Source organism: Vespa crabro, chromosome 2 (assembly GCF_910589235.1).
Source record: "Vespa crabro chromosome 2, iyVesCrab1.2, whole genome shotgun sequence".
NCBI classification, from domain to species: domain Eukaryota; kingdom Metazoa; phylum Arthropoda; class Insecta; order Hymenoptera; family Vespidae; genus Vespa; species Vespa crabro.
The window spans coordinates 17,458,097-17,480,460 of record NC_060956.1 but is presented as its reverse complement, the minus strand read 5'-3'; the positions used below and the strand labels follow the sequence as shown (position 1 = coordinate 17,480,460).

Genomic DNA, 22,364 nt, shown 5'->3' with positions numbered 1-22,364 from the left:
AAGAGAATTTCTGGATGATGCAGCCGATTTTACGATTTAGCTGCAATAATGGATTTGCGCGGTTGCATTAGAATGCTCGATCGTAGATCGAAAGAGGATTAATGATCCGTATCTTGATACCGTTACCTCTTACGTCTTGTTCAAAGTAATACGCCATTGAGATTTTTCACTTCCGCCTTGTTTCGCTATCGTCCAACGAAAGGGCCACTTTCTTCATCAAAGATGAGAATATCTATTTTGCTTTCTAATCTGTTCTTTTTTTTTCTTTTTTTCTTTTTTTCTCGCATTATAACAAAGCGATAAAATTATTGTCGTCGTTAGAATATAGATCGTTACGATATAATATTAAAATATAAATAATCGATTAATAATATAAATTGTACGTTTTGAAGCATTGTGTGAAAATTCAATGGAAAAAAAAAAAAGGAAAAAAAAAATAAAGCGAATATTTCGAATAAAGACTAATTGCCAACGTTGGCTTCTTCTTCGATTTGATTACGAGACGTTCAGGTTTAATCGATGTATTTATCGTTCATCCTCTTTGCTAAATCCACTAATGACTCATTAAAGAAGCAACGTTCGCTCGACAAAGCCAAACGGATACTGAGGAATAAAGGGAAGAAAAATAAAGAGAGAGAGAGAGAGAGAGAGAGAGAGAAAGGATAGTAACGAAGAGTATTGTAAATAATGGGATTATCCTGGTGGTAATTACGGCGCTGGAAACGACCTTCGTTTCTCGTGATTCGCACGAGCGAAAGAGCGAAAGAGAGAAAGAGAAAGGAAAGATAAAGAAACGTTCAGGAAGAGAATGAGAATAAAAGGAAAAAGAGGAAAGAGAAGTGCGAGTGACGATCGTCTATCTTTCTCACTCTTCTTCATAACTACCAACTATAATAGGAAAAGCTGAGAGTAACCGTGTGTTTTCGTCTAACGATTAATTATTGATAATTATCTTCTTTCTATCTCTTACTCTTTCTCTCTCTCTCTCTCTCTCTCTCTCTCTTTCTATCTCTCTCTTTCTCTGTCTCTTTCTTTCTCTCTGTGTTGTTTCTTTAGAGTGTAACGGTAATCTCGTACATTGTAATCTTCGTTCTTGTGTATTGTTCGCACGTTTGTATCTCTCATTGTCATTTGCCAACTCACTTTTGTCTCTCTCTATCTCTCTTTCTCTCTCTCTCTCTCTCTTTCTTATCCACCCTTTACTAAAGATAGCATTCTTGCTTTCGTTCTGCCGTGCGGTAATTTTCTTCTAATTATCTTTAAATACGTTTGTCGTAAAAAACCTGATTAGTTGTTAGCTACGACAAAGTTAAACGAATTGCGAAAAGCATGTGCATCTTAGAAAACATTTAATCACTCTCGTGGACGAGCTCGCATGCTTTATTTTTCTTTTCTTTATCGCAAAAAAAAAAAAAAAAAGGATTTCGTCTGAGCTCTTGTCAGCGATAGAAAGTTTCATATATCAAGTTCAAGCTAACGTCTTGGCTGAAGTCGTAAGCGCATTTGATATACGAGTTTCAGTATCTTCTCTAACATCCGGTTGATTTTTTTTTTTTTTTATTTCTATGAATTCCATGATTAAACCTGTTAATCTTTCAACGAATTTCTTGAATAATTTTGCATTAGCTTGTATTATATAGAGTTAAGATTACAAAAGAATAGCTAATATGAAAATAACAATATTATTTTACGTGAAATAATAATGTTTACATGATTTCTTGTTTATTTATACGTCATAAAAATAATCATTTTCATTCATCGAAGCACGCGTATTTTTGAATATATCGTTGAAGATAAGGATAATCGTAATGATCGAATGGATCACGAAAAATCAGAAAGCGTTGCCAGGATACATATAGGGACTCTCAGTATAGGAAACTTATTCCTTTTCTCTTGACGTCATAAGGAAAAACAAAGTTTGGTTTCTTTCACTATCTCTTTTAAGTGTAATATAAATCAAGGCTAATATTGTCAATATAATATATTTACAGATACTTAACGGAAATGGGTTTGGTCGAACGTGAAGCCAACATGCAAAATCTCAATGTGTCAAGACCCGGAAGATCGAGGGATCTTTTTGGCGTACAACTCGAGGTAATTTCTTTAATGATTATACTTAAATAATTCATTAAAAGATTATTCATGAAAAAGATTTGAGATAAATAAAAATATATCGATCGAATAATCATGATATTGTCGAGTTATTTAATTGAAAGAAAAAAAAAAAAAAATAGAATATTAATAAAATATAATAAAATATTATATAAATTTATTAGATGGATAAATTTTTTCATAAGTTAAAAAATATATGTTACTTTTGGAGAATAAACAGAGTTAAGAGAGTTAAATGAATAGATATATAAGATAAAACCTGAATCGAGTAAGACCTTGAACGCGAACGCGATAATCGATCGGAGACACCGACGACGAAGGAAACAATGCGAACGTGCCGAGTATACTACTTGTCGAGGGGTAGGAATAAATTCTATGGTGGCTGTTGGCGACTTCGGCTCGATTCCAATGCTCGACTTTTGCCAAGAATTGCATGTGACGTTGAACAAGTAGTGAGAGGTCCGAGTCATAAAACCGGTGTCGGTTCTGGTACAACGAGCAGCCACCTGAAACTGAAACGACGGCGAGAGGGAAGTCTGTTTCATTTCTACTCTCTTTTTCTCTCTTTCTCTTTTCATCTCCCTATCTATTTATATATCTATCTCTTACTCGATCTCTATCTTTCCTTTTTCTCGTGATCTCTTTTCCTCTTATTGGCGTTGGCACATAGAATCCGTTTTACCGGCTCGTCTCGTTAAACTTCCTCTCCTTCATCTCTTTACTTTTCTCGCACTGCTCGTAAATTATAAACGAGATAGATACTATCATCCCGATACTTTTTTTATTTCTTCACTATAACTACTACTATCGTAAAATTCGTCTATATGTATTAACGTTGCCTTTTCTTTTTTTTTTCTTTTTTTTTATTTTGATCGATCTTTCTCCTTTCTTACGAAAGTTATTTCTTAAATGATTTTTTTATTTTTATTTTTTTTATTATTCTTTTTTACGAACGTTGGATAATTAGATACGATCTACGTTAACATAGAAGAATAGTTCGTACGAAGAGAAAAATGTCGTACGGTGATATAATTTGTATTGCTGCTCGAAGATATATCACTTATTAAAAATATTGAGAATAATTTGATTGTTATGATGTTGAAAAATGAAATATATATATATATATATATATTATTATTATTGCAAAATAATAATAATCTTTATGCGAGTTAATTAATCGTTAGTTAAGTGCGAAAATGGTGATTCATACTTATAATAGATCGTGTGTACATATGCACGTTAGACAGCTATGATTATTAAATTCGAACGTTATATCGAGTCGGTAGAAGGGAAATAAATTTTTCTTTCCTCGGAAAAATCCAGTCAGGTCGTTATACTCGTTTGGCGAGCGCGATCAGTGTACTTACGTATTCTCAGTTGCTTGCGAAACGTTCTTTTACGTCAGACCGCCTTCTTCTATCATTGGAGACAAGAAGAAGTCGACGAGGAATCTGAAGTGTCTACCAATTGGAATGAAGAAAATACCATGGATGAGTTTTGCAATGAAATTTTTCAATTGAGAAACACAAAAGTCCCAATCGATTTTAAACATCGGTTCGATTCGAAGTTTACTATAAATGGTTATTCCGATCATTAAATAGCCAAATCGAGATAGTAAAAGTATTTTGATATTTTATATCGACATATTTTATCTATCAACGTTTTTGATGTAATCGAATCAGGTCAAGAGATAGTACTCGGTCAGTAATCTTTCGAGTAAAGTTTAATTCTACCTGCGGGCGTAATATATATATATATATATTATATACATATATATACGTATATATGTAAATGAATATATGTATATGTATATATATGTCCAAGCTGGAGGATGCAGCACGCGTCTTGCGTAAGATCTCGTGTTTCTCTCGAATAGAGGAGGAAAAAGAGAGAAAAGGGAAGAGGGTAAACGATAGTCAGACGTGCGCGAGCATGTTGCTCGGTATAATGATACATATGCTTTTAAAGGGCAACGATGGTAGAAGAAGTAGTTGACGAGTAAGTAAGATCTTTCTATTAGGTTTTCTTCTTGTAGAAAATAAATAAACTTGTAGGAATAATGAGAAAAAATAGAGAAATAGAGGGAGAGAGAGAGCGAGAGAGAAAAGAGAGAGAGAGAGAGAGAGAGAGAGAGAGAGAAAGTCGGTAAAATTAGAAGTAGAAGTAGTAATCAAACGTCCGTGTAACTTGTTGGAAAGAACAAACAGTTTGTGGCAAAACGTCACACAGTATGGGGACTCATTATAAAAATGAAGAAACCACCGAAAATCCTTGAAGAAAAAGCATACACCGATCGTTGACTTCTTGTAAGATATATAAGGATAGTGGTAGGAGCTACGAAATAGCATGTAATAAATGCAAGGAAAAAAAAAAGAAAAAAAAAAAAAAAAGAAAAAAATCGAAAGCGCGAGTTATATCGTAAGATTTGTTCGAACCGTGACATCTCCTGGGAGATGTCCAAATGATAATTATCTTAGTTGTGGCTCACGAGGAAGTGGTATTACTAGACGAAAAAGAGAAAAATAGAGAAACAGAGAGAAAGAGAGAGAGAGAGAGAGAGAGAGAGAGAGAAAGAGAGAGATGTTACGACATAATTTGAAGACTTTGTAATCAGCATCCCTATCACGATGATCTCTAATAAGCGGAGACTCGCTCAACGTGGATATTACTCAAAAGAATGTTTCGACAGACGATGATAAGCTGTTTACATTTTCTATTTCTTCCTTTTGTATAAATTATCGCGTTCAACGTCCACCTACGTATCTAGCCATGCAAACGCGTTCATTGTGTATGATCTTATTCTTTTCTTCATTATCATATCGTTTATTCTATTCGACTGGATCTTTGAACAATCGACCTTCTATTGTTAATTAAATTGCAATTTTATTATCTTCCTTCATCGACATTATATTATGTATTTTAATTCGTTCTCCCACTTCCCCCCCACAACCACTCTGTAGATAATCGTTTTTACAAATGAAATTCTATCTTGATATTATGTTAACGTAATAAAATATTTATACTTATATATATATATATATATATATATATATATATATATATATATATATATATACATATATATACATTCCGTCTGCGGGGTAAATCTTCGAGTAAACGAAACAAAGATTCTTTTAAACGATAACTAAAGAAGCAACGATGTGGCATATCCTTATGCAATAATACGAAGGCACATCGAGCTCGCTCATCGTCCTGTCCTGAGGCTTAATTACGAATTTTCTCTTTCTTACTTTCTTGAGAGCGAATAAGACTCGTAAGTTCGTGAGAGATCGGTATCAAAGATCGCCTCTAACAAAACGGATAAGCCATAGTGACTCAGAAACGACGCGTAATCGAATTGTGTAATCGTTATTTCTTCTAACCATAGAAAACTAGAATAGTAACGTTGTTCTATTTCAAAGGAATAAAGTGAAATGGAAATGCGATACGAATAATGTAATGTTCTCGATAGTTACCTTCATTTATTCACTCCTTTATGAGTTTCGAGTCTCGATTGTGTAAACGTGTAAGTAAAGTGTATGAGTATATTGCGTCTAAGTATCGATCGACGATAACTTTCGTACACATTTCGCTAAATTACCTGCATCATTGGTACATTGGAAATTTACTGAGGTTGTGTGAATATAATAGATGTATATATTCGAGATTCAAAAGGAAGGTGAAGTTGCTCTTAACCGCTTTACTCAAATTTCGTCTTATTGCTGCTTTTTCACTTATTTATACTCTTACCAAAACCTCAAAGTACGAAAAAAGAAACCTTCGAAAAATTCAAAATTCCTTTTGGTAATTCTCTTTTGTGTCATTGCGGCATCCGAATGGACAATCACGAACGTTAAGATGTTTTCCAGGAGTGATAAATTTTACACACACGAACTATCTTTATTTTTGTTCCGATAGTAATCGTTTTTTTTTTTTTATACTAGGTATTATTATCTTGAAAATATTATAAAGATAACTTATATGACTTAGCGTTAAAAAAATTTACATAATTTCGTAATAATAAACCATACTAAATGTAGAATGTTCGGTGCTTTCAGCCAATTAAAGAGCACATTCGCATGCGCGAATCTTCCAAGAACTCGATGGGCTTACGTCGCGGAGGATTTATCTTGGAGTATATCTATGCAAAAACCTTCCGTTACGTATACATACGTACATTCATATGGAGATACACGTACTATGTATGCGTTATTGCATGTTTGAACATTTTATGCAGGAGCAGTTCTGTTCCCTGAAAGGGAGTAGAACAGGAACGTTATCATTCTGGCAGACAGGAGAATGTTATTTTCCACGCATACTTTGGAATCGTTATTTTAATCTTTTCCATAATCTTCCTTTACGACTTTTGCTCGGATATTAAATAAAAATCCATATAATAATAATCGTTTTTGAAAATAAAATATTTTATTTGGTAGAAAAAAGAAGGAAAGGAAAAAATTTTTGTTTCACTGAAAATTATATTTTTATCGATAAAGGATATTTTATCGACGGAGTAATATTTTCCAAATGTTGGTAACAACGATTTCTATTATGATTCCAAGTTTAGCTTTAGTCGATAAAACAGAAATGGACATAGCCGATAAGTAGCAAAGGTTACTATCAAAGCTGGTCAAAAAGTATCCTTTTTAGAGCAGCAGATTATCGTTCGATATTTTTTCTATAAATCGATCCTTTTGTTACTTTATTCAATGCTAATAATTTAAAAACTATTTTAAAAAATGCATGAAAAATTTTATTCGTTCATTTTTTATATTTACATTTTTTATATTATCTTTTTTGATGTTCTATTACAGGTGACGTCATTACTCTTGGAGGCAGAACGTAGAAAGCTTGCAGTACTACAAAGAGAATTACAAGTTGCACTTGCTGAAGGGGGTAGCGTTAAAGTTAAGGAAAAGCAGAGACAGGAGTTACTGCACGCTATCTCGTAAGTTGTTCAATTTATTTTTCAAATGGGATAAGATTAATGTTTTCCATTATATCGATTAGATTTAAGAAAATATTCAAGATTAATGAACTAATTAATAATAACGTTCAATTAAGCATTCGCGTGAGTAGAGATTTTAAAGTTCTTTCAAAAAAGTTAAGAAACTTTTACATTTATACGTCTACGAAAGATAAATCGAAGTAACGAATTCATTGAAAAATCTTGCGAAGTTTTTAGAGCCACGAAGAGAGAAAGAAAGAAAGAAAGAAAGAAAGAAAGAAAGAAAGAAAGATAGAGAGAAAGAGATAGAAAGAAAGAGTAGAAAGTCTTTTGCGAACATTATATTTTTACGACGTGATGTTAGGTCATCCGTGAACTTTTACCTTCTCAGATTTGCTTTCTATTCCAATGGGAGCAAGAATTAACTCGTTGAAGATTTATTATTCTTCCATTTCTCTCTTTCTCTCTCTCTCTCTCTCTCTCTCTCTCTCTTTGTCTTATATAGAAAAGAAGATACAAAATCTGATCGTACTAGTGAGGATATTAAATAAAGCTTCGTACATTTTCGAAAGTCGCAACATTTTCTTTTTCGTAATTATGCGAGATTAAACGAATGAAAGAAGTCGCTCATTTGGTAAAATGTAAAAGGATAAAAGGAATATTTATTTTAGAAAAGTTATCAGGAAATTTGCTTGAAAAAAAAAAAAAGAAGATTTTTCTCAGATTTATGACAAAGAATACGACGAGATATGTACCTTGGAGATAGAGCCGCTTATACTGTCCCGCATTGAAAGGAACAAGTTGTCGGTGGCTCGTGAAAAAGTGTAGGTCAGCATGATCTGAAATTCCCTTCAACCTCTTTCCTGTCTCTCTCTCTCTCTCTCTCTCTCTCTCTCTCTCTCTCTCTCTCATCTCTCTTTCCTTCGTCTTTTTCATCTTTAGTTTGTACTTCAGCAATGTTGTTTGTACAACTCCTCTTACATGCTTAGCGTGTTCTGTGAGTTCTTTGCAGATGGCGGGACTACTTGGGCGGTGTCGGGGTTCTTTGATTCTATGACAGTAAGAAATTCATGAGACCGCCTCCTAACTGTACTACCTTTGAAGTTTCTACAATTTTTCCACGTTAACTTGGAGATCGAATCAGTCTAGTTTAACGAGACTCCCGTACGTCGTTAATGTCAGAAAATTCATTTCTACCACTCATCTTATAATGCTCGAAAAAGTTTCTTCGTTTATTTAATACTTCGATAGTTCTCTATTTTAAAATATTTGAAACATAAGTATCAATATAAGACAAAATAAAAATTTATTGTAAGACGTCGAACGAAATAAGTGTAATGTTTTCAGATGGAATATTGGCTGATAATTGATCGACTTACACTATTGAATGATGATAGAAAACTTTTTAGGAACGATAACATCGAATCTTCACGATCAATTTCTTGGACACAAGAATGAAGTTAACGTGGTACTCTATCATATCCATATTTTTATAACAAGACTATCAATTTCAAAAATTTTTCGATAATCCACGACGATGTTATCGAAATTTCTTTTGACAATGTCTGCTCATTTCATTTATCTCGTTAAATAGAAAATGTCACGATGAAAGATTTTCGATAATGAGTTCAATTAATAACGACGGACATTGAGAATGTTCATCATTTTCTGAGTTTTTTCTGACACGTATGCACTTACGCCATGTACTTACATGGGTTAATATATATATATATATAAAAAAAAAGAGATTTTGTTAGATTGAAAATATTCATAATCATATTCGTACTCAAGAATTTCGATCAACAAAAAAAAAAGAAACTATGAGATATATTGTTTCATAATTCACCGATTTCAAAAAGTCTTCTATTTGTTTATACGTTTATTAAAAAAAAAAAAAAAAAAAACCGAAATCGTCAATATCTATTCTAATATTTTATATCGTAACGAGTATATAATCCTACTGGGAGATTAAAAAATAATCACGCTTAGTAAATGGCCGAAGGCACAAACATTATTCGCTCGATATTAAAGTAGGAAACACTGTAAAGTTTTTCATTATATCGGTTAATGAACATTCTACAATCAACTTTTGCATATTTATCAGTTGCATAGAAAAGGAATTATATTTAAAATATAAACATAGTAATCAGCGAGACATTTATCTTAATATCATATTGATTCTCTTGTGATTTTAATCGGACGAACCATATAACATGCAGTCATGATGATATTCGACAAAAGAATTGATTCTCCCTCTCTCTCTCTCTCTCTCTCTCTCTCTCTCTCTGTCTGTCTCTTGCTCTCTTTTTTTCTTTTCTTCTCTCCTTTTTGCATACACATCATGAATTTATAAGATTGTTTGCCCTTTAGTAATTGCTGAAGTTCCGGTGCGGTGCTCGTCTATCTGGAACTTTTTCAATTCCTAAGTCAGTGGCAAGGAAACCGCTCGGAAAATGTGCCAGTGGACCGTAGGTGTGCCATCTTCTGCTCGTTATTTGCCCTTCAGGTCGTTTCCCGTTCTTCGAATCCAAGAAAGATCGGAGTCTGTAAGGATGGCGGTTAAGTCGACTCTGGTATTCCCTCATCATTCCCCTGCCACCCACTCCCCCATCCACCCCCACGAATCTGTGCTTGTTCGAGCGTGAAAACTTTCAAGAGAAAATATTTCCCAATGCCATTTCTTTTCGAAACCCATAATTTTTTCTCCTTTTGCTTGAATCCTCATCGAGCATAATTTATTTTTCCTTTTTGAAAAAGAAGAAGAAGAACAAAAAATGGGGGAATACTACGGGATAACTTCTCAATGATATAGATAGAAACATTTTCCGGGACGAAAGAAAAAAAAAATATTTCGTGTTTTCGAAATGTTCATTATTTACGAAGCAACGAACGTATCGGACTTAAGAGAAAATTTTATACTCTCTTACGTTTTATTAAGGAAACGACGTAGACGGTAAGGTCATCTGAGTTTAATCTTTAATCTATATCTGTCTGCTCCACAGGAAGATCCAAGGACAGCACGAGCAACTCGATAAGGAGTACAGAATACACGCAGCTGGGGTACTTCTCTGCAACTCAAGAGGATCCGGGAAGGTAAGTGAAGCCTCATCGTCGATCTCTCTTTCTTTCCTTATTTTCTTTGGATTCATTCTACGAAGATAAATTACCTCTTCTCTATATCGTGATAGCCAACCTCTATTATTTGTTATTCATGAAAATCTCGCTGTGCTTGGTGAGCTTCCACTATTGGTGATATTACCTTTATGTTCAATCGATGGGAATATTTATATATATATATATATATATATATATATATATATATATATCGTGAAAATGCATTCATGAAACTTTTGAGAATTGGATCCTGAAATACGAAACTACATTATGTTCGTGTATATTTACGAAACTGATGTAAGTAACTGATATCCCGTATTTCGTTTTCGTTTGTAAAATTTTTCCCCTATTTTCCAAGTGTTCTATTTTTAATTTATACGGCCTATATAGACCAATCTCGTCTAGCTTTTCTTAAGCTTTTAGTAAGCTTTAATTCTTAAAATTATTAGCAGACATAATGCACTATTGTCATAATAGATTTTTCTTTCGGCTTAGAGGAAGCGTACAGCTTCGCTCTCTCTCTCTCCATTAGATAAATCTATCGTAATAGTAAAAGGATGAAACGTAAAAGAAAAAAAAAAAAAAAAAAAAAAAAAAAAAAGAAAAAAAAGAAAAAGAATATAAAAAAGAAGGAGAAAAAGAATAAGAACCGCATAAAGAGCAAAATTTTTAATGGATCATCAATTGAATCGTTTGTTTATAAATCTTATGACTAAAAATTTAATTTGAATGCACTGTTTATTTCCTTCCCTTTATTTTTTCATTTCCTCTTTTCCTATTTATATCTATTTATTATTATTGTCGTAATTTAATAGTGGCAATGAAAAAAAAAAAAATGTGATATATTTTCAATTTTCAATTGAGAATCAAAAAAACTTGAGAAATCAGGTTAACGTAATAATGTCGTTTATAGAAAACGATATCAGAGGAAACATAATACAAACAGTTCAATATTCCCGTCCTTACGTTATAGTAAACATCCTTAAAACTTTTTACATTCAGTATATTTGTTTTTTTTTTTTTTATTATCAGTAATAAATATTAAGAACTAAATATTATGACTTGAAAGGTCATAACAGTTGACTGGATATATTCGTTTAGCGATACGAATATTTGTCATTGTATGTTGTTTTGTTAATCTTTTGTTACAAAGATGTTTTGTTAATTTTGTACAAAAATTTCCATAAAAAAATCCTTTTATTTGACAATACTCAAATATAAAGGAATCGATTCGATTTTATTCTAACGAAAAGAGATAATTCTGATTCTTATCTCGAATTAAACGTTATCAAGGAAAAAATTTGTCCAACGTTTAATTTATTAAATTTCTTTGATATATATATATATATATATATATATATATATATATATATATATATATATATTACAAAAATTATTTTTTCTCCGATAAGAGAAAATATTTTTCTTTCGTTTTTTTTTTTTTTTTAATGAAGAAAAAGAAATCATTATCCAGTGGATGTTATCCAGTGGAGAGCACTCGATAGAGTTTCTACGTACATGCTAGGCTTTCTTTATAAGTGGACAGTGATCGATGTTTCTGAGGTTGCGAAAATAATGTAATGGGATCGTGAAAAAAGAAGAAAAAAGAAAAGAAAAAAAAGATAAAGAAGAAAAAGCAAAAATAAAAAATGAACCCATCTACGAGTCTGGTTATATGTTGAAAACGAGACAGATTCATTGTTTTTATATTCTCTCTCTCTTTATCTCTTTATCTCTCTTTCTCTCTTTCTCTCTCTTTATCTTTTTATCTCTCTCTCTCTCTCTCTCTCTCTCTCTATCTCTCTCTCTCTCTCTCTCTCTCTCTCTCTCTCTCTCTCTATTTCGTTCCCTTTCTCGTTGTCTGAACGTAATAGATTCAATTTCTTCTCTTTTCTATGGAGAAAAGGTCAAAAGTTCTTCGCCATTTTGAGTAAATGAAAGTTCGGTTGGATTATCGTACGTCGTCGATGAAGGTAGTAACGTATCGAGAACTAGAAGCAATCGAAAGATGGTGACTCTATCTCCTGCTTAGAATCTTCGAATCAAGTAAAAGATAAAAGTAAAGGAGGTGGGAAAGAGAGAAAAAGAGGGGAGAGAGGGAGAAAAAGAGAGATAGAGAGAGAGAGAGAGAGAGAGAGAGAGAGAGAGAGAGAGAGGGAATATGAAGCTCTCGGCAAGGGCGACGAAGTCAAAAGAGCTGGAAGAACCATCGGATTATCGAATGAGAAAGGAGAACGACAGGGACAAAGAGAGAGATAGTGATAGAGATAGAGAGAGAGAGAGAGAGAGAGAGAGAGAGAGAGAGAGAGAGAGAGAGAGAAAGAGAGAGAATAAGAGAGTAAGAGAGTGAATACTATCCTATCAATAAACTGAAGCTCGGGAGTACCAGAGATATGGAAGAGATCGAAGAGTCGACGGTGCGAGAAGTGTATAATAGCAGACGAAGGGAAAAAACAAGATGGATAGATGGATAGATAAAGAGTAAGACAAAGAAGGAAAACAAAAGGATTGCTTTGCTGATACAGCCGGCGTAGAAATGGATCGAACAGACGATCAAACTAAATAACGACGCTAGCTAGCTATCCTCTTTCATCCTTCTCCTTATTGCCAACTTACTTTTCCCTCTAGCTTTATCCATTCTCTCTCTCTCTCTCTCTCTCTCCCTCTCTCTCTCTCTCTCTCTCTTTTCTTTTTCCCTTTTTCTCTCACTTTCTCACTTTCTCTCTCCCTCTCTCTCTCTCTCTCTCTCTCTCTCTCTCTCTCTCTCTCTCTCGATTCTCTTCACGTTCAGGCCACGAGCTTGAGATGCATTAGTGGTGTCCAATTACAGACTTCTCCGCTCCGCCCAGGGTCAGGAACATTATTCCGACGTGCCGTTAGAAAATGGTAGCAGAGACAAAAGTTCTCTCTATTGTTAAGAGTAAGGAGATAGAGAGAGAGAGAGAGAGAGAGAGAGAGAGAGAGAGAGAGAGGGAGAGAGAGATAGTGAGAGAGATAGAGAATGAAACGCTTCTTCGTCCTCGTCGCCATGCAATGAAGAAGAGCGCGTAATAAGGAGATTCAATTATGAAAGAAGAAGTAGGGAGATATCTTTGAGAGATGAAAAACTTTGGAATGAAGTTTTACGCGACGGAGAATGGATATTTGTTGACCATTGACCTTTACCCTCCAAACTTTCTTTTCTTTTCATCGCACAAGATTTTATATGCGTTACTCTCGTGAAATTAATTATAGGTTATACTAACTCGTCGAACTAGCAACGTTAATAGTAGTTGTTGAATTCAACGGAAGATTTTATAACAACGTTATACAAAATATATGTGATAATATTGATTAACAACGATCTTAACGTAACGATCTTAATCCGAGAGGATTTCTAACTTTGGCATTCAGCAGCTTATCGTTATGATATAATGAGCAAATCATTGATTTTCGACGATCATCCTTGACTATCCTTTCACTCGAATCCTATTATCATATATGAATACGTATATTCTTTTTTTTTTTTGGATATATGTCACACTTTATTACCTGTCCTCGATTATATATCGCTTATTATACAATAGCATCTCTAGTATATCCAGCTAACTATGCTGGATCATTTTGAATTCTCTCGATTGCTTCTACGATATCGTAAAATTAACGTAGCGGTGTACTATTATACATACATGATTGAATGTAATTTAAGCATTTCAGAGGTTTTCGCCAATGATACGCCCTCGTTTAAATCGCTCGCATTCATGAAAGCCAGTAGGGAACTTGGCCAAATCGTTCCATTTTCCTTATTTCGATCGTCTTCCCACTTCTATCCGCATACTTATACACTATTCCTACCAGCGAGTGCTCTTTATTTTTATCGATCGATTTCGAATCATCCTTTACACTCCCGTAGGACGTCTGTTTAAATCAACGAGAGAGAGAGAGAGAGAGAGAGAGAGAGAGAGAGAGAGAGAGAGAAAACGTATATGCATGTATGCTTGCATACGTGTGCATATGTATGTATATAAGCGTGTATATAACTCCAGCGATCAAGCCAGAATATGAGAGAAAAATAATGAACGTGAAATATCAAGGCAACGACCTTTATCGTGCTCGATCATTGTCGAAGCCGTAAATCAGATCGCGACGAAATTGACAGTTCGTTGAATAACCCGATAAAACATTTTTCGTTGTTCATTTCCCCTAAACGTACGCACAGTTTACGTATTTCATTTAATTAAGAATCGAATTAGATCGATGAGAAAATATTATTTACGAGTTAGAAAAAAATGTCCGTACTCCTTTCCGTAGATTATTATACAGGATAATTGAAAGTGAATGGTTTGGAAAAAGTAATGGTTTTATCGCGACATCATTTTCCGCCTTTTTTCGAAGAAGCTTGTCGATTGAGAGAGGTTTGAGATCGGGAAAATGGTGGAAAGAGAGGATGAGAGAGTAATTCGGAAGCTTCGATAGAAACATACTCTTATCGAAAGTCTCGGGTTGCCAAGATTATCGGAACTTTACGAATTATTCGATACTTGCGAGTTGTCTCTCTTTCTCTCTCTCTCTCTCTCTATCTCTCTTTCTCTCTCTTTCTCGATATTCGAATTGTTATTAGACCCGATGAATCGTTTATTCTATATTATATCTATATTATATCTGTTTTCACGTTGGAACATTCAAACCGTGTTTGAAGGAATATCATTTTATTATGTTGTTTCGTCGTTAAAATGGGAAAGAATATATTTCACACGTTGTGAATCTAAATGATCTCTTAAAAGTGGAAGTATTTTTAATTAAAATCCAACGTTGTATATATTACATATCGCGTAAGATTAATGAGTATGCGAAATAAAGGCATTGTTCTGCTCGCGACCAAAAGAAATTCCACATTTTTCCGTCGATGTTTTTTCTTTTTTCTCTTTTTTTCCTGTTTTTTTTTCTTTTTTTTTTTTTTTCACAAGCTTCGCTACATCTCCATTTTGGCACTCTCACCAAACGAGTTTCGTATCTTCTCGTTATATTTTTGATGCAAAACATTGATGGCGAAGAACACGTTCCGCCTTTTATCACGAGACATTAACGAATAACAGCTGCTTAAGAATTTTCTTTTCCTTTTTTTTTTTTTTTTTTTTATTTTAGTCGGGTGGATATTTTCAAAGGCGAACAATGTAAAAACTTTTAAAAGACAGGAAATAGCCTCCAGGAGAAACCAAATATGTTCACGATGAAACCTTTTAAAGAATTAATGATATATGAAAATCATTAGAAGAACGATCGAAATGATTTATCTGATTTTATCGTGATTTTTATGTATCTTAATTACTTACTCGAAATGGAGACTTTTAATTACGAACATGATTTATGATAGAGATATGATAGAAATATTTGGATTCATATTCGCGTATTGTGATATCTCGAGTAAATGTTTTTATTAAAAAAAAAAAAAGAAAAAAAAGAAATAAGAAAACGTAATAAATAATATAATGTCGTATCAACGGTTATAATTTTAATCTATTATTTTAATCTATTATTTTATCGTATGGGACCAAACATCTTTAAGGTAATTTAGAAGAGCTCTTTGAGACGTAACACGATCATGGATATTAAGCTAATGACACAGAGTACGGAGCTAGTCTGCTTATCAGAGAAATGATTTATCGTAGCTATCTCGCGTACGGCAGTTTGCACTCCTTGCATTGAGAGGAAGAGAGGGTTGGATATCTAGCTGCAAAAGGGAAGGGAAAACCGGTTTCTCAACTTATAACAACCGAATTTGGAATTATCATAATACCTTTTTAAATTTTTTATTCTCTTGCATGTATGTACGTATATTCGTACTTAAATATATAATGACATATAGTTATACATTACATGCTTTAATTTTTTTTAATCGATTCAAGTAAAGATCATCAAAAAAAAACCTTTCGATTTTTGTCTTTATAAATGAATAATCTTGCCATATCGAAGAAACATGAGATATCTTATACTTGTATATTTATTTAAATTCAATATCGATAAATATGTATAAAATTGAGTTCTCTCGAATCGAAGAAAATGCGATACTACGAATGCTAATACTATCTTTCCCGTGATCTTTTTATACGAAGGATATAGAAACGTGAATGAAAAAAAAACATAAACCAAAAAAAAACTGAAAGAACAAAAAAGAACTGGAAACAAAAGTGTAGCATAATTTGGTAGATAGTTATGAATCGAGAGAAACGACAGAGTAAGGAAAAGTAGCAACGATACGCGTCCATCGTCATTGGCCAGTTCTCTTACAGAGAAGAATTTCACAAGGAGGACAAAGACAAATGCAAAGGTAGATAGAGAAAAAGAGTTTTTCTTTTCGTTTCATTTCCTATGTTTTTTTTTCTCTTTTTTTTTTGCGTTTACTTTCTTTTTTTCTGATCATTGATGGACCCTAGCCGTAATTGTATCGACTCGGTTCGCGGTACGCTTTGCTCAGAGTTTATGGGTCGAGATATCGTATATTGGATTCGAAGTATAGAAGGGGAGGTAAAGGGGAAGGATAGATACGCAGTTCGACGTATAGAAAGCCGCAGGATACGCATCGGCGTTGATCGAACTTGTTCGTTATCGTTCGAGCCCATCATCGGCTTCGAATTCGTGTGTCGTCACGTTGATATTATGGAATCATTTTCCAAATTATATGAATCGAATCTACGATGATCTTCGTTAAACAGATTCAATGTCATTAATATTTTGCTTTTAATTTTGAATTACAAGATTGTAAGGTACGTCAAGTTTTCTAGGGAAAATCATTGCTAATTATCTTACTTATATATTTAGTAATTACATTGCCTATTATGAAATAGTTGGTTCTAATGCCAGCACATTGTAACGTAGTTCGATTGATGTAGTTTTAAACGACTGTATATCAGCGATATGATAACGATTAACCGCGCTAAAGGAAGAAAGGTAATCGATGTAAACAAAAATCCGTGCGCACTGAACGAAAGGAATTTCAATTTCCCGATAAACCAATAAACTGTTGAAGAGGCTTTATATTCGGCTCCCAGTATCGAGCCATGCACTTCGGAATGCTTCGAGCCATTGGTACGCATACGTAAAGAGAAATATACGTATTTAGCTTCATATGCATATTTACATATACTCACATATGAACATGGGTGGACGGGGAGAGGAACGACAGGAAGGGGACAAGCGACGTATAGATACCTGCGTGCACTGTGAGTTTGTAGGTACATACCTACAACGTAGCTCGCAAAGCGATTTGCATTATTCCGAATTACAATCCCACTTCGGTAGTATGCTTCTACTCATATTATAAACACAAATTCTAGCATAAAATGTCGTTGTTATCGTGACTGTACGATCTAGGCGACATTACACGATGAAACTCACTACCGCTGTCGCCACCGTTTACCATGTGCTAGCATCGTTAACCTAAAATTAATATTTTATACGTGTCGGGTATTAGCCAACCCCCAAAGCATTTTCTTCCTTTTTAAATTTGTAGGAGAATCGAGGTAAAATTCATCGATGGCAACTGTCGTTATTACGTTAATAAAATTCTCGTGAGAATACGTGTTTGTTGATGGTATCTTTTTTTGTATATATCGAATGAAGATATATACACGTGAGAATTTGTCGAAGTATTTTCCGTAATGATCGGTATGAGAATATATGATGATATTTTAAATTTAAAAAGAGAATCTAAAATAAAGTTAACCATAGCTATATCTTATTTCTAGCGTTCTATAATGAGACGTGTTAAGTTTACTGAGCGATTTATGTTATATACATTAACGGAATTAGACATTTCATTTAGTAGATACTACAAAGGGAGAGTAATAGAATATCTAGCAGTGCGTATTGCGTAAATTTGATGGAAAATAAACAGAATTCGTTGGATGTATGTGTGTGTGTGTGTGAGAGAGAGAGAGAGAGAGAGAGAGAGAGAGAGAGAGAGACAGAGAAAGAGAGGAAGAGAGAGAGAGAGAGAGAGAGAGAGAGAGGTGTTTTATCGGATATATTCTTTCAAGGATATAACGACGACGACGCCATTTCATTATCCTATAACGAACGATCCACCGAACGTAGAAACCTGACGTTCGTTTAACGATTAATTCGAGCCAGATTACTTTCTCTCCTATCTCGTTAATCTCCTTTGAGAATCCTTTTCGAGTGAGCTCAACTATTTCTTAAGTGAACTAAAATAGCAATTAATCACTCGACTCGCCATGAAAATGAAAAATTCTCCGTAGTACGGAATACCGACATCGATTGCACGTGGCGATAAAAAAGAAAGAGCGAGAGAGAGAGAGAGAGAAAGAGAGAGAAGATAAAGATGTTTGTTTCTTGATCCCGAGTTGTTTTTCGAATTTCTAAGTAATTATATTATAATTATATACTCAGATTTAATAGAATATTCAGAGAAGAAAGTTTAAATACCTTTGTCGTTTATTTTCAATGATAATCTTTACGATGGAAAGTTAAGAATGATTATACCTAAGAATGATTATTAATTTAATAATATTAACAAGTTCTCTTTTTGGTATTCATGGATTAACAGTTAGTTCCCTTCGTAATGTTTCTTGAACAAATCCTGAATTATTTATTATATTAATTTATCAAACAATGTTATTTGCTTTTAATAATAAATTAAACAATGCACATTAATAAAGCGAACCGTACACAAGTTCTCTTTGAGCGGATATAAAGGACCACTAACTAACTACTAATTAAATCCGCAAAAGAGTATTAACGGTAAACAAAGCTAAGCTTATGAGCCGTTCTCGCGAACGTTCAACGCTTTGTAACCATCGTCATATATATATATATATATATATATATATATATATATAGTACCATCGTCACATCGTTTTCACTGTTTTTCATTTTCCTTTGAAGAATTCCGTTGAAAAAAAATTTATAAGAGAAGTTTTCTTTCTAATTTCTTTTCGAAAGACAAACGAACGGTTTCGCTTAATAACGTCAACGTAGTAATTGACATTCTCTTTTCTCGAATTTAGTCGATGAATGTGTGAACTCGTACGAGCGAACAATTTTTTATAACCTTTTCTCTCCCCTAACGGTTCATCGAGAGCCGTTTGAATTTTAATTGAACAGATTCACGTTATCGATCGCAATATTCCGAGTTTATTATAAATTAACGAACTATTTCGAATTGAACGGGGAACGTTCGTTAAATGCAATTTTTTTCTTTTTTTTTTTCTCTATCTTCTATCGATTCAACAGTGAGATTTATTTAAATTAAATAATTACGTGATATTTTTGCTCCGTTAAAATTCATATAATTTAAAAAGAGATCTACGTTCTTTCTATTTTTCCTTTTCTTCTTCGTTTTCGTTGTTTTACATTTTTCATTTATTCCCTTTCCTTTTTTTTTATTTTTTTTTTTTTCTTCCGGAGTAAAACGACAGTATGAAAGATCGAACGAAAGATTCGAAGAAGTTCGACGAAACGTCGGTGGTACACTGTACTCTTGATGCGGCACGTAACTCTGACGTTAAAGGGCGGATAGAGTGCACCGGCAGCACGCGTGCACTTCTCCAGAGGCCTCTTTCGTTCCTTTCGAGGAAGGAGAGAAACCGTGAGGGTAAGTTCCACACCACTTTCCCTTTTTTTCCTTCCACCCACCTTCTGCGCGTTCTTCCATCTCCTCCTGGCATTGTGCGACACGCAAAAAGAGCTCGTCTAGAGAATTGAGAGAGAAAGAGAAATAGGAAGAGGGAGATAAAGAGAGAGAGAAAGAGAGAGAGAGAGAGAGAGAGAGAAAGAGAGAGAGAGGGAGAGAGAGGGAGAGAGAGAGAGAGAGAGAGAAGATACTGACACAGCAAATAATAAAAAATGAACCACTTCCGAAAATGAGTCGTACGCAAGCACCCCCTCCTTTTATAGAATGACTACCTCCAGGCGCTTTGTCGGATGGCACTTGTCTTGTCGTTTGAGTCCTTTTCCCGACGTATTCTCCGTCTCCCTTCTTTACCCTCCCTCTCTCTCTCTCTCTCTGTCTTCTTTTCTTATCTTTTTTCTAGCGATCTCCTTGCTCCTCCATGGTTCTTTTTCGTTTTTACTTTCTTTTTATTATTCTTTCTCCCTTCCATCCTCCTTTTCTTTCCTTCTCATTTTTTACATGGCTACGTCTAAGGGATCCTTTCAACTTAAGAAATCCTTTCCAACCATAGTTTTGTTAATTGTAACTCCATTTCTTTCTCAAAAGTTCTTACTGGTAAGAACTTTTGAGAAAGAAATGGGGTCAAACACAAAAGTTTGTTTTCTGTTGAAATTTTGTACCTTTGACGTCGTTACGTTATGTCACTTTTTATTATTACTATCAAAGAAAATGCGATATTGATCGAAAAAATGTAAATTTATGTTTAACGGCAAAAACTATTAACATTTTCTCCTCCCCATTGAATTTCTAATTTCATCGAACTTTGCCTCTCGTTGTAAAAAAAAAGCAAAAAAAAAAAAAATGGGGGAAAAAAGGAGAAAAAAAAAGGAAACGCTTAAAGCCGGGATTCACGGGAGGAAAGTTGGAGATACTCTGCGGGCGAGTATATGTGTCCAACATAAAGAAAATTCGATAGAATTCGCGTATCTCGATGTTTGCGAATTCCTGGCTATTATATTTTTCGAAAACTTTTTCATTTATTTTTCTTTCTTCCTTCCCTTCTCCCATCCAAAACATACCCTATCTTATTTCCTTTTCTCCATTACTTCCATTTTTATCTAGTTTTCGCGTACGTTCATTTACCGAACGGAAAAGCTTGGTTGAAAAAGTACAAACGTTTCGTTTAATGCTTACAAATTTTAGTATGTCCTTTCCTTTTTTGCAAGAATTTATATGTACATACGTAGAAATATATTTAAAAAGTATTCGGTTCAAGAGAAAGTCAAAAAAATAAAAAAAAAAAAAAAAGACATTCTTTGTAAGAGATTCAGATGTACGAGAAGAGAAAAAGGGTTTCTCTTTTATCGTAACCGTTATCATATGTAGCGAGAACTATTAAATGAAGATACAATTAAAAGGATAGTCAGAGGGTTGAAAACAAGCATATAGTTTTGATGAGTTTGTATATGAATTTATACTGAGAACGTTGGTATGCGAAAGCTCGCATATTACGCACTATTTCCTTTCGAACGTATATTAGTTAAATAAATATTATGAGACTAACGATATGCAATTTGGACGTGTTTATTATATAAAACCGTTTATGTGATAACCGTATGGGAGACCTATATACTTTAACTATACACGAACTCTATTACGTGTAGAAATAAATACATCTTGAGATTCATCATATCTTTAAATCGATGAAATTTCCTTTATTCCTTTAGTCTCTTGGATAGTCCGACCAATAACCGACTTTACCACTTATCGATACGCCTGATCGATACGAGTCTCGGCTACTGACAGCTGTCGTTGCAATTTATTTCCGAGAGTTTTCGAATCTACAAGCTCATTTTATTTCTACGTTTCACGTAAACCAATGAAAAATATCTAAAGGTATCGTAGATTAAACGATAAAATAAACTTCGACACCGTTTCAACATAACTAAAGTCAATCATATCATTTATATCAGATCGATGTAAAAGATTATATTAAACCGGGGAAAAATTTTCGTTAAAAAGTAAACAGCAAATTCTTCGATATATTTTATATTTTAGGATATAATAACGTGTGGATATAACGGGTTAGCGTATAATAATATCTATCGTAAAATTCTTCGATATTTCTTGGTATATATAAAACGTTATTACGTCTCAGCGCGTACCAGAGATTATTAACTCAAAATTATATAAGGTACTTTCGCGCGCCAGCATATTTTTTTAGGGACAAAATCCCTTCGGGGAAACGTATAACAAGAAAGTGCGACTTACGTTCCATCCTCTATATTTTTTCTTCTTTATCTTTTCCTCGTTGTTCTTCTTCGTTCTCCTTCTATCATTCTCATGCGTCCTAAACGTTATCGAGCAGGAAAAGTACAAGCAACATAGCGCAGTTACTATACCCTTTCCTACAGACATTTATACACACACACACACACACACACATACACATATTCTCTCTCTCTCTCTCTCTCTCTCTCTCTCTATCTTTATCTCTCGTTCTTCTAGAAGGGCCAGAGAGAAACCAACCGGTGGCGATTTGTGCCGGGAGGGAAAGAAGGTTGACCGCGTGAGAGGGCG

General features: G+C 33.9%; 1 protein-coding gene across 2 annotated transcripts in view; it reads left to right on the top strand.

Moving 5' to 3' along the window:
• Positions 1-22,364, top strand: part of LOC124421921 — a 53,125-nt gene extending 30,761 nt beyond the window's left edge. Inside the window, exons 2-5 of one of the 2 annotated variants that reach the window (XM_046957631.1) lie at positions 1,992-2,094; positions 6,927-7,060; positions 10,063-10,153; positions 22,293-22,364. In XM_046957631.1, coding sequence (XP_046813587.1) covers positions 2,005-2,094; positions 6,927-7,060; positions 10,063-10,153; positions 22,293-22,349 — 372 coding nt within the window. In that variant the 5' untranslated portion in view covers positions 1,992-2,004 and the 3' untranslated portion in view covers positions 22,350-22,364. Of the gene's footprint in view, positions 1-1,991; positions 2,095-6,926; positions 7,061-10,062; positions 10,272-22,292 lie in introns of those variants that run through there. The other variant, XM_046957630.1, reaches the window with a different exon arrangement.